The sequence below is a fragment of the Talpa europaea genome (genome assembly GCF_964194135.1).
Source record: "Talpa europaea genome assembly, chromosome: 6".
NCBI lineage: Eukaryota > Metazoa > Chordata > Mammalia > Eulipotyphla > Talpidae > Talpa > Talpa europaea.
Genome location: NC_140072.1, coordinates 45,198,342 through 45,212,203, shown reverse-complemented (window position 1 = coordinate 45,212,203; position 13,862 = coordinate 45,198,342). Strand labels below are relative to the sequence as shown.

The 13,862-nt window shown below is 41.4% G+C and overlaps 1 protein-coding gene across 19 annotated transcripts in view; it reads right to left on the bottom strand.

Annotated features, from left to right (window-relative positions):
- The window catches only part of IMMT (inner membrane mitochondrial protein), a gene marked incomplete at both ends in the record, with an annotated part of 39,039 nt that extends 28,614 nt beyond the window's left edge, over window positions 1-10,425 (bottom strand). For all 19 annotated transcript variants that reach the window (XM_084235531.1, XM_084235542.1, XM_084235546.1 and 16 more), the window contains one exon: window positions 10,381-10,425. In XM_084235531.1, coding sequence (XP_084091657.1) covers window positions 10,381-10,425 — 45 coding nt within the window. The remainder of the gene's footprint in view (window positions 1-10,380) is intronic.
- Between the last annotated feature and the right edge of the window lie 3,437 nt (window positions 10,426-13,862).

Genomic DNA, 13,862 nt, shown 5'->3' with positions numbered 1-13,862 from the left:
AGCGGGTTGAGCACAACGCTGTGAAGCTGTCCGTAGCCTCTGCAGCACAGGTTCGATTGCCACTGGCCAGGGAGAAATCCACATGGCGCAGCAGACCTCCCCTGCCCTGCCTGCTACTGCCCTCAGCAGTGTCTTCAGTCCATCTGCCTGTCTGCTCCCCACTCTGTCTCTGGTGAATCCTCTCACCCCCTACACCTGTAGCCTGTACGCCAGGTCTTGTATAAATAAAAAAATAAATCTAAAAAAAAAAAAAAAAAACAACTTGCTCTCCATGTAACTATCTTTATATAAAAGCAAACAATCAGAGTAATGCTTTGTGATTTGTTTTAATCAAAGTAAAACACATTAACTAACTCAATGCTTCTTAGCAATATGGGAATCCCTTAAATAAAACAAACATGCATGTAGATATTATTCAGGAAGATTTCAATAAACTTAAAGCCATTCATGGCTATCAATCTGAAATTACAAATTTATTTCCTCCATAAATAGTCATACTAAGTAAAAAAATCAAACTGCAACGAAGGGGGGAAAAAACAAAAAAAAAGCTGTCTCTAGGTTATGTGATGAAATTGTACCTGTGGAAAGTTGGAAAAACACAAACTTCCATTAAAAAAAATCTTAAGGATTAAGGAAAATACTGAATATATCACATGATCGGGGGCACCTGAGATGACTCTAGAATTACAGTTGTAATTTATAATCTATTCACCAAAGTCCAGAGGTAAATGTCAAATCAATGTATTAACACATTTGGAAAACATGCCAACAACAGAGACATTTCACAACAAGCAAAGTAGCTACAATGAGAAATTTTAAAGTATTCCAATTATTAACTAGCATGTAGACTTCTCAACATTTAGGGATGCATTTAATAGAAAAGGGTGTTTTCCTATTGCTCTGTAAAATAAGTAGTATGAAATTTAAAACAGAATTCCATCTACTTTCTACAACTCCATTTTGTTGATTAAAGGAGGAAATTATTAAAGCTATATTTAAGATAGTAGCTTTTAACCTCTATAAGAAAGTAATCAGGGCAAAAGTTAAGATATCGTTAGCAGTGGGTATTTAGCTAATTAGAATATCAAGCAGCAAACACAGTAATAAACTGACTCCAGGTACTATAGAACCAAATTCAACACTAGAGTTTCAGCATCCTAGTTCACGTCAATATTTATTTTTTAACCTACTTCTTTATCTACCTTTTCTTTCATCTTGATTATCTTCCCTTCCTTTGATGGAATATATTTTGATGTGATTGTTAAATTTAAGTTCCCAGTAGTGAGTAAATTTAAAATTTAAAATCAAAATTCAAAAGGTTTTACTTAGTTGCACACAGAGTGAAGTGTCACTAGTTAAGTCTGTTCTCCAGTTACTCAATACCCTCTCCAAAGGCAATCAATATTGCTGGTTTCTTGTGCAGAGGTATTTTATGACAGAATTACTGATACTTCCCCTTCACACAAATGATAACATAATTACACTAGTTCTGTACTTAAGTTCATTCAATAATATACATTTGAAATCATGCTGTATCAGTACATGAAAATCTTCTTAGTGCATTTTACAGAGATTAAGTATTCCATTGTATGGATGTCACTGCATGTGAAGTTACTGAACATAATTAACCAGTTCCTTTTGACGGAAGTTCCAGTTTTGTCTATATTTTTGTTATCACAAATAATGTCTGAAAACCATAATGATTCTATCAAGATTCAGAAAGGGGTTTTATGTGAAATAGTGATTTTTATATTGATATTACTATTATTTATTTTTTAGATCACATTGGCTACAACACCACTTATGACTCAGAAACATGGGTTCACACCTCTTCAGATATATGTTACCACACCACACCATCACCAAGGTCTACCATAGGCCCCTGGGCTCCCTCTACTGGCTCTTGATTTCAAAAAATTTAAGTATTCTACTAAATGCTCATGTCTACATAGAATTAGATGTCCAATATAGAGGTTTAAGTCAGAAATTTTTTTTTTCTGTCGTCAAAGTATAAATCCTCATACATCATAGCTTAGTTTTGCTTTGTTAAAAAAAAAAAGATTTAAGTGTCTTTTAATTCACAGGTTTTCCCTTCAATAATTAATCTTTTGAAGAACCTGGGTTGTGTTATAGAATTTTCAAGAGATGATAATCAATGGATTTTGTTGACAATATAATTTAACATATCCCTGTCCTCTGTTATTTCCTGCAAACTGGAGTTGCAGCAAGACACTTGTTCAGATTTAGGTTTACCATCTTTGGAAGAATTTTAAATGGTATATTCTTTATCATTAGGCACAAAATGATTGCTAGTCTTTCCTTTGGATGTTACTAATGGTGTTGATGAACAATTTTAGATCCATTAATTTACTAAAAGTTGTAAAAGATGGTCTTTAATTTTACTATTTTTCATTTAGTATATTATTTCCGGGGCCTCCCCTCATGACGCAGCGGTTGAGCGCTGGGCTGCGAGGCTGCCCGCAGCCTCTGCAGTGCCAGTTCGATCCCCGGTCTCCGGAGAGAGTCCCACATGGCGGGACAGACCTCTCCTGCAGCGCCCGCTGCTCCCCTCAGCAGTGTATTTCATCGTCTGCCTGTTCTGCTCCCCACTCTGGCTCTATGAATTCTCTCACCCTCCTACACTTCTGACTGTGCCCAGTGCTTGCATAAATAAATAAAATCTTTAAAAAAAGAAAAAAAAAAGATTATTTCCTCTCACTTAGAATTTGTTTACTCAATCATTTTTTTTTTAAAGATTTATTTATTTATTTATTTATTTATACAAGCACTGGGTACAGTCAGAAGCGCGGGAGGGTGAGAGAATTCACCAGAGCCAGAACAGGGAGCAGAGCAGGCAGAAGGACCAAGTACACTGCTGAGGGGAGCAGTGGGTGGCAGGAGAGGTCTGCGCGCCATGTGGGACCCTCACCCAGTGGCAAGGGATCAAACCGGCGCTGCAGAGGCTGCAGGCAGCTTCGTAACCCAGTGCTCAACCACTGCGCCACCGGGGAGGCCCATTGTTTACTCAATCATTTTCATAGGAAAGGCAGGATAAATACTTGATCCTCTTTCAACTAGTTTTCCTCTGATGAGGACCAACTTGGGGGTGGGGGGAGAGGGTTGGTTTTTATTTATTAATTGTGGCAAGGTGTATTTCCCAAAAATTGTTACAGTTCCCATCTCACATGCTTTTCTAAGACCCTTGCAACCTCACTGGACCTCAAGAACCTAACAGAGTCCAGAAATTCTTAGAAGTGAAAGATAATAAATACTGTGTTATTTACAAACCTTTTATTTTTATTGGCTGTATAAAATCCTATCTATATATTATAAAATAATATATAATGATGTTGTTATTTAATACAACTAAGTTTGCGATGATTTATTATAAAGCTTAACAAAACAGACGCATGTACCGAGAAGTGAGTGCTGCTGAGACCAAGCATAAAGCATGTGGTAATTACTTTGAGGCTGGGGTTGGGGGTGAAGTTGGAAGGGCCTTGAAGAAGCTGGACAGCCTTCACAGAGACCATTTGTGAGAACTTAAGGAAAGTGAGAAATACATTTTTTGGAATCTGGTTGAGAAAGAGATCCCTGTTAAGTAGTGGCAGACATTTAATCAAAACTGTCACCTGTGAAGAGATATGATAGAAGAAACTGATAGTTTTTTTTTTTTAAGATTTATTTTGTTTTATTTATTTATTTATTTATACAAGCACTGGGTACAGTCAAAAGCGCGGGAGGGTGAGAGAATTCACCAGAGCCAGAGCAGGGAGCAGAACAGGCAGAAGGACCGAAGTACACTGCTGAGGGGAGCAGCGGGCGGCAGGAGAGGTCTGTGCGCCATGTGGGACCGGTGGCCGGGGAGCAGCCGGGGATCGAACTGGCGCTGCAGAGGCTGCAGGCAGCTTTGCAACCCAGTGCTCAACCACTGCGCCACCGGGGAGGCCCAGAAGAAACTGATAGTTAAAGGGATTTTAAGACTGTTCAAAAATGACAATTGGGGGCCTCCCCTGGTGGCACAGGCAGTTGAGCGCAGCACTGTGAAGGTGTCCACAGCCTCTGCAGCACCGGTTCGATCCAGGCCGGCTGGCAAGGGTCCCACATTGCACAGCAGACCTCTCCTGTCGCGCCCGCTGCTCCCCTCAACGGTGTATTTTGTCAGTCTGCTTGTTCTGATCCCTGCTCTGTCTCTGGTGAATCCTCTCACACTCCCACACATCTGGCCTATACCCCTGTTCTTGTATAAAATAAATAAATAAATCTTAAAAAAAATAAAATTTAAAAAATTAATAAAATTTAAAAAATTAAAAAAATAAAAATAAATGACAATTGGATTCTTCCAGCACTGTATAATAAGGATAGAAATGACCTTCAAAACAAACCAAAAAACTATTTCACAAGTAAAATTCAAAAGAAATATAAAGGAATCCAGACTTGGTAGATTAAAAAAATAAAACTGTTTCTCAGTCTCAGTCTCTCCATTTGGCAAAGATCTTATAGATTTCAGAAAGCTTTAAGGAAGTGCTCATCACACTTTTTACATGAAGACACCACATGTAGGTATTCCAGCCAACAGTACCAGCTGCAGCCAGTATCAACTGCCTGGTATGAGAGTGAGGAAGCCTTTGAGATGACTCTAGCCCCAGTCACTGTCTGGCTATAAACTCATGAGGGACAATGAGCCAAAAACTGTCCAGCTGACACCAGACAACCCCCAGAAGTGAGTAAGGCAACAAACCATTATTATTCTTGAGGTGGCTTGCTGGATAGTCCTAGCCAACCAGAGCAATATCTTTAAGAACTCAGATTTAAACAAATAAATATATTATCACCCTTTAAGGAAACTCAAATTGTCCCGTGTTTGGCCAATGGAAGTCACAAATCATCTCAAACTTAGTTGTATTACGTTTGTATTCAGGTGTATAATGTATACTATGTTAGGTATTAATTATCTTAATTATATTTTTATCTTTTTAGTTTGGAACATCACTTATCCTATACATCAAATCATCCTCAAACACTTGGCAGCAAGTTTATTTTTTCCCCATGTGGCAAAATTCACTTACAATTCCACTACTTTAAAATTGCTTTCATGAAATTACATACTATTGCTACTACATTAGTATCTGGTTTTGCTAACAAAAAGAAATCCAGAGGATTGTTGCATCTATGGTAAAAGGTGAAAAGCTAAGACAGTGTTCAGTGTTTTGGTGCAGTCATTACAGAAGCAGTATGCACCCCGAGCAGAGAGCAGCAAGAGGGGTGCTGCCAAGCTCCTTCCCTGGGAGGTACTTTATACAGACTGTGTATTTATTGTTATCACTCCTGATTTTGCTAAATGCTAGTGTTATTTTAGGTTTTATGTGTTATTTAATTTGGTAAGTTATTTTTTGGTTCTGGGAACACTGAAGTAGAACAAAAAGGCCAGCCTCACCAAGCAAGAGGGGATTCTCTGTCTTTGGATTGGAATTGCACCATCAGCTCTCCTGAGTCTCCAAGCTGAGGGCCTTCAGACTCAAACTGCACCACAGGCTTTTGTGGGTCTCTGCATATTGAGTCCACCTACAATGGACTTACCAACCTCCACAACTGCATGAGCTGCTTATAATTCATCATTCCATCTATATACAAATCCTTCTGGTTCTGTGTATCTCTGGAGAATTTTAATAAAACAGAGGTTCTAAAACCTATGGCTTTTGTTTTGTTTTGTTAAAGGAGGTCACATCCATTTAAATTAAGGAAAATTCAAAGAAAACACTTATTCTTTCATTCAAAATGTCCTATTTTTACTGAGCCTCTATGACGAACCATGGACACTGTAGTAGAAGGTAACAATAAAAACATGGGACACTTCTTTTATGAAGATTATAATGTGAGAAATAATAATTATGTCAGATAGACTGGTAAGAGCTATACAAAGTAATAGAAAGTAGAGTAGAGGGCTTCCCTGGTGGCACAGCAGTTGAGCGCTGGGTTGCAAAGCTGCCCACAGCCTCTGCAGTGCCAGTTCAAGCCCCAGCCGCCAGGCAAGGGTCCCACATGGCGCACAGACCTCTCCTGCCACCTGCTGCTCCCCTCAGCAGTGTACTTCGTCAGTCTGCCTGTTCTGTTCCCTGCTCTGGCTCTGGTGAATTCTCTCACCCTCCCGCACTTCTTACTGTACCCAGTGCTTGTATAAATAAATAAATCTTAAAAAAAAAAAATGATTTCTTAAAAAAAAAAAAAAGTAGGGTAAAGAACAGGGTGTTGCAAGGAAGAGAGGGTGTGGTCAGAGGTCACTGTAGACAGGAAGGCTTCTCTGAAGGGAAGATATTTAAAAATACGTGAATGAAGCCAGTGAGCTAAGCAAAGATGTATGGGAAGGCTTCACAGCAAAAGAAATAGCAAATGAAAAGGCTTTGTGCTCTATATCATAAGAATAGAATGAGGGAGATTATATGCTCTATATCAGAAGAATAGAATGAGAGAGAATGAGATCTACAAAGAGCCAGATCATAAAGGAGATGGTGTGGTAAAGAGGTTAGTCTGAATTTTGTGGGATGTCACCGAAGGACAGGACATGATCTGCACACTTTTTAAAAAGGTCTTTATTAACTACTATATAAAGAACTGACTCCAGGAAGGCAACAGTAAAAGCAGGGATACATTTAAAAAGATGAGGCTTAATGGAATAAAAAGGACTTTGACAAGTGGATTATTCTGGATAAATCTGACAAAATCAAACAAGCATTTAGAAATCGGAGTATAGGGCCTCCCCGATGGCTCCGCAGTTGAGGGCCGGGTTGTGAAGCTGCCCACAGCCTCTGCAGCGCCAGTTCGATCCCCGGCTGCTCCCTGGCCACCAGAGGAGGGTCCCGCATGGCGCGCAGACCTCTCCTGCCGCCCGCTGCTCCCCTCAGCAGTGTACTTCGGTCCTTCTGCCTGCTCTGCTCCCCGCTCTGGCTCTGGTGAATTCTCTCACCCTCCCGCGCTTCTGACTATAAACAGTGCTTGTATAAATAAATAAATAAATCTTAACAAAACAAAAACAAAAAAATTATAGAAATCGGAGTATAAAGCTCAAAAGAGGAGACCAGAAAGTAAATGAATATATAAAGTGATGGACAACAGTGAGCGATCTACACCTCCTATTAGAATAGCCAAAATCCAAATTACTGACACTACCATATGCTGACAAGGAGGTGGAAAACAAGTGCTCTCAATCATTGCTGTTGGAAAAACAAAATGGCACAGCCACTTTGAAGATAGTTTGGCAGTTTCTTACAAACCTAAACCTACTGTTACCATCTGATCCAGCAATCACATTCCTACCCAATGGAGTTAAAAACTTGTCTACACAAAAACCTGCATACAAACATTCTCAGCAGTTTTATTAATAACTGCTAAAACCTGGAAGTAGCCAAGGTTACCTTGAGTAAATAGAGAATGGGTAAATAGTGATATATCTGGACAATGGAATATTATTCAGCATTAAAAAGAAATCAGCTATCAAATCACTCACACTCACACACACACACACACACACACACACACACACACAGAAACTAAGGACATTTTACTAAATAAAAGCAGCCAATCTGAAAAGACTACATACTGCATGACTCCAACTACATGACATTCTGGAAAAGGTAAAGTCATGAAGAGTAAAAAGATACGTGGCCCAAGGGGCTTGGGATCAGAGGGTAATGAGTAAAGAGCACATAGGACTCTTAAGGACAATGAAAATACTCTGTATGATACCATAATGATGGATACATGTCATTATACATTTGTCCAAACCCATAACCAAAACAATATCAAAAGTGAACTCTAATACATAAACTGTGACCTTTGGATGAATATGAACCCGGGTTCATCAACTGCAACAAATGTACCACTCCGGTAGGGGATGTTGCCAATAGGGGAGGTTATGCATGTGTAGGAGCAAGGGATATGTGCGCGCATGCACGCACACGCACGCACACACACACACACACATCTTTGTACCTTTGTACCTTGACCAATTTTGCTGTGAACCTAAAACTACTCTGATGGGAAAAGAGTACCTAGGGGGATATATTCAGAAGTACAAGGAAGAAGCAGACCCAAAAAAGGAAAACAGCAGAGAAATTAAAGCTAAGATGGGACCCAAGATACCATGGAAGAAAGTCCAAAAGAGTAAAAAGTTTTATAAAACAACAAAAGCAAATGTTGCAGAATAATTGAGGTGACAAGAATAAACCAATGACTTTTACAAGACATTTCTATGAAGGTAAAAAAATCTTCCTTGCGGGCCTCCCCGGTGGCGCAGCGGTTGAGCGCTGGGTTGCGAAGCTGCCCGCGGCCTCTGTGGCGCCGGTTCGATCCCCGGCTGCTCCCCGGCCACCGGAGGAGTGTCCCGCATGGCGCGCAGACCTCTCCTGCCGCCCGCTGCTCCCCTCAGCAGTGTACTTCGGTCCTTCTGCCTGCTCTGCTCCCCACTCTGGCTCTGGTGGATTCTCTCACCCTCCCGCGCTTCTGACTGTACCCAGTGCATGTATAAACAAAACAAACAAACAAACCAGCAAACAAATAAATAAAGCATGCCTCTATTAAAAAAAAAAAAAATCTTCCTTGCGAGCTAGAAAAGAGTTCAATTTTCTTCTATTCTCCTAATTGGGAACCCAATATAGGGAAAATATTTTGAGAAAGGGAAGGAAAAAGTAATTTTGAACTTTAGAGCAGAGGAGAGAAATGAATGACAACCATAATGTAAACTGAGGGCAGAATAAGGAGATGTATGCCATGAAAATAGGGCTGCAAAGACAAACTTCAACAGTTCTGGCCTACAAGGCAACTGCTTCCTCCATCCTTTTAGTCCTATTTAGCAATGAGAGTAAGTTGACTTTTTTTTTTTTTTAACATTTTTAGAAGCACAGGATTATAAGGAAAAGGAGAAAGGAAAAAAAGAGGCACCTGCATAGTCACAGGTGGGCAGGAGAGCACTAATCAGCTGACTTTAATCAACAGGGAGGTTATACAGGTGAGTCTGCTCTAATCCTATAAATCCTTTAAATCTGGGTCTGGAAATCAAAATCAGAGAAGTTAAGAGATTATGAAGTTAGAGAGACAAGATACTGGGCGCCTGCAAAAAAGCAAAAGTCCATGTTATGAACTTCAGGGAGCCTCTCCGAACAGGCTAGATGAAAGTCAGCAAGAAAATGGGGCCTCAGGACTATAGCTGCAAGGAACTGAATTCTGCCAACAAACTGCATAAATTTTTAAGAGGATACTATGTTCCAAATGAGAACCACAGCACAGCCAACACCTTGATTACATCTTTATGTGACAGTGAGCATAGAATCCAGATCACGCAGGCCCAGAAATGTTTAGATAATATTGTTTTAAGCTGCTAAATTTGTAGTATGTATTATGTAGCAACGGAAAACTAATAAAGACCCACTTTCCTATGGAAGAAGCTGCTTCTCCTATCCTGACAACCGATGAGGATATCAGCAAACTTGAGGGGGGGGGGGGCGGAAACCCTTTGACTTTATGATTCCAAAATCATAAAGAGATTCTGGAATGTCTAGATGTCTACAAATTTTGCTCAGTTACTTCTTGAGTCACAACAACTGTTAAGCAATACAACATTTTACCAAAATATCAATTTTATGAAAATAGGACAGCTTTACTTCTTAGAAAACTACTCAATAATTGTGCAAAATAAATGTAGCTGAGTGTGTAGGTTCCTTGAATGTTTGCCCAAGTTTTGCCTGCGCCTGGAGACAGATGCTCAGGCACAATGGGCACAAGGTCATGACTCTTGTTCGTCCTCAAGTACCAGGCGTTCTGAGTTTCATAAACTACAATTCTTTCTTCCACTAACGTCTAGATTAAAAATAGCGCAGAGGTACGAAAAGGCAGTACCACCGAATAATTACAACCTTGACCCATAAAACGCGGCCCCTAGCAGTCCCAGCAACTCCTTATAAAAATAGATGCAACCAGCCAAGGCTACGCACGTCCCGCTGGGAACTGTAGTCCTCGCCCCTCGACCTTCACCCACTGGCTGCGGGAAACCTATCAAGAGCCCAACCGGCGACCCGAGCGCCAGGAGCCCCGATTGGTCCTTGACTGGGGCAGCGCTGGACTGATTGGACGACACGCCCTCAAGGCCCGCCTCCCCGCCGCCTCCGCTCCACACCCCACCCGGCTCCAGCAATAACCCTCCAGTCATCCCCGACCGCCGGGCTCCCGAATTAACTGCCCATGGGCCCACCCGGGATTCGCGCTGAGGGCGGCCCTGAAACACACCTCTGTCCCGGGGCCCGGCCACAGCCATAACCTCCCCCATTTTCCATTGATTGCCCGCACTTAGCTTCCTCACGCGCGCTCTCCTAGCGCCCTGGAGCTCACCTGAGCGGTGGCGGTCACGCCGTATAACTGACAGACCCGCAGCATCTCCGCCGGTGGACAGCGCGGCTGGTGTATGCGGGAGCTGCAGAGACCGCGCAAGCTGGGGAGGGCGTGCGTGCGTGCTGGCGTGCGTGCGTACGTCTGCGTCCGAGCCGCCCCTCCGCTCCGATCGTACCGGAAAAGTAATCAGCGCCACTACGCACGCGTAGCTCCGCTCTCGGCTCCCGCCGCGGGGAAAGGATGGGCTCGCTCCTGGCGGAAATGCAAATTTCTTCTTCCGGGTCGTGCTCGGGCTTGCGGTCCTTGGTTGCTAGTGCCGGTTCCTGGAACTGTAACGGAAGGAGGGCGTCGGAAGCTGTGACTCCGCGCCCCTCAGGAACTGTCAAGTAGGTCTGGAGACTCAAACAAGAAGGCATCTGCACCGTCTGCCAGCTGGATTTTTTGGTAGAAAGGGATCGATTTGGCCAAAGTTATGTAAACAACGGAGTTGTTTCGGTTTGCGTGTTTCATTTTACAGCCCTTCCCGAGCTCTCCTGATTTCTGGAAATGGGGTGAACGTAACACTCGAGAGAACTTTGGGCGAACCGTGTCGTTCACGTACCTGATAAATGCCAGAGCCAAGATAGGAATCCAGATTGTCCGGACTTCAAAGTTTCTATTCCTTCCAGATTACATTATACTGCTTTGTTCACCAAGTTTTTTTATTTTCTACAACTTTGTCTGCAGTCTGTGGGATGGGTTGAAAGATAAAGTTAGTGCAGAAACACTGTTCGAAATATTCCATCGAGTCTCTACTCAATGTTATAACATAGTATTCTATATTATTAACACTACTAATGGTCTTAACACAATATCATAAAAGCTAAATAACTTGTGCATCTGTTGTGTTTACAAAGTACTTTCAAGCCTTACCTAGGTGACAGTGTGGTGTTCTCTTGATGGACAATACTATTAATACCATTTGTAAAATGGAGACATGAATTTGAAATTTATCTCAAGTCGGATATTTATGTTTGTATATGTTCAGTGCTTTTCAGAATATTTTAGTAATTGCATAATACTCTTATAATGTGTTATACATTTTATCTCCAGCAACTAGCAACCACCAGAGCAGCCTACCATATTTTTAAGTAATTGTAGGAATTGAATTGACATCTCCGCCCATTGTTTTCATGCTGGGTGATAGCAGTGTGGTGACTTTTCTAACACCTAGGCTGTGAACCTCTTGCTATCAGTGACTTCCTCAGCTTCTAGATCTCAAACTCCAATATTTCCATAGTTTCCTGATCTCTCGTCTACTAAGTCTTTATCCTCCTCATGCAATTCCTGAAACTGTTTTGCTTTAAAATGAACTCTCTGAAAGTAACTCATAAACTGAAATCACATCACTCCCTTGTTTAAAAATTTTTCAGTGACTGGGCCACCCTGATGGCGCAATGGGTTAAGCACAGCACTATGAAGCTGTCAGCAGCCTCTGCAGCAGGAGTTCTGATCAGTGATTCCCCCCAGGGAACTGCCTACATGGTGCAGCTGGCCTCTCCTGACTCGCTGGCTGCTCCCCTCAGCAGTGTATTTCAGTCAGTGTGCCTGTTCTGCTCCCTACTCTGTCTCTGGTGAATCCTCTCTCTCTCACACACACCCCACCTCTGGCCTACACCCCAGCTCTTCTATGCATAAGTAAATAAAACAAATCTTTAAAAAATAAACCAGTATGTGGTGTAGGCAGAATAATGATCCCCCAAAGATGTCCACATTCTCCTGTGGAACCTGTGAACTTGTTAACCTTATTCGACAAAAAGTGTTTTTGCAGATATGAGTAAATTAAGAATTGAGATGGGAAGACTATCTTGGATTATCTGTGCACCTAGTATAATCACAAAGGTCCTTACGAGTAAAAGAGGAAGTCAGGAGGGTCAGAATCAGGAGCAGTGACATGGTAGCACAAGTTAGTGATAACTAGCTTTGATGATGGAAGGGAGCCCACAATCCAAGGGTGTAGGCAATCTCTAGCAGCAAGGGAACAGATTATCCAGGAGGAACACAACACTTGATACCTTGATTTTGGACTTATGAAACCCATTTTGGACTTCTCTTCCATTGAACTATAAAATAATAAATATGTATTGTTTTAAACCACTGGTAATTGTGGTAATTTTTAGGGCAGCAAGCAAAAGTATTTTAAGTTTTTTTTTTCAATTTTAATGTCCAAAAAAATACTAATAAAATAAAATATAACCATATAACCAAAAGCTCTTTGGGGGTCTTCTATTTTCGAGCATGCATAGAGTTATTAATACCAAGAAGTACAAGAACCACTGCTGTAAATCTGCATCTTTCTGTCTTGGCTTCCTCTGTTTTCTCCCTAGTAGGTGTTATTTTTGCAGTTAAGAATGACCTTACCCTTGTTAAAAATCCTCCCCATAATCTTTAAGACCCATTTCATGTTCTACTTCCTCATCTCTGATCACTCCCAACTAGCAGCTTTCTCTTCCTTAAACTTGAACTGCCCATGTGAGTCACTTTATCTACTGTATATTTGTCTTCTTATTAAATGTGAAGTTTTTGGGCCTCCCCTGGTGGCGCAGCAGTTGAGCTGGGCTGCAAAGATGCCGGCAGACTTTGCAGCGCCAGTTGGATCCCCAGCCCCGCCAGGCGCTGGGTGAGGATCCCACATGGCACGCAGACCTCTCCTGCTGCGCCCTCAGCAGTGTATTCCCCTCAGCAGTGTATTCCCCTGCTCTGGCTCTGGTGAATTCTCTCACCCTCCCGCGCTTCTGACTGTACCCAGTGCTTGTATAAATAAATAAATAAATAGATAGATAGATAAATAAATAAATAAATAAGAAGTCTTTGAGAGCCAGTGTTTGAACCTTACAGATTTCAACCAGTAAACAGGGCATATATTGTCCGTGGGATATCTAATTAACAAGGCTAAGGTGGGTGTTTTTTTCTTTTTCTTGTTTGAATGGATATTAGAAAAAAGTATGATTACTAATTCTCGGGAAATAAGGAATTGTTCAGGAAGAGCTGGGATCTACCAAGTGACTTTCATTAATTAGAAAAAAATGTGAAAGAGCAAGTATATTTACATTCACTTGATTGTAGGTGGCATTCAATTTTTTTTTTCTAAACAATTTCTAATAACATTGTTATTTCCCATTCATTTAACCTAACATCTACCAGTTTGGGCAGGATAATAAGATTTGTTGTCTTAAGTTAATAAAGGAATTTAAAAATTGTTTCAAATATGTTGCTTTTAGGTTGATTTTTGAATCAGGGCCGTCGAATTCAATCAGATTTTCAATAAAAATTTGAGAGCCTACTATATGCCCGTCACTGTTTAAAAGGCACACTGCGGTGAAGGACAGCCTGTTACTTAGTAAGCATTCAGTAAAGGTTAACCTGACCTCTCCTTAATTCACTTTTTTCCTCCTTTGCAGAGCCCCGCCCACGCTGCTTCCCGCAGACCTTCTCGCCTTAAT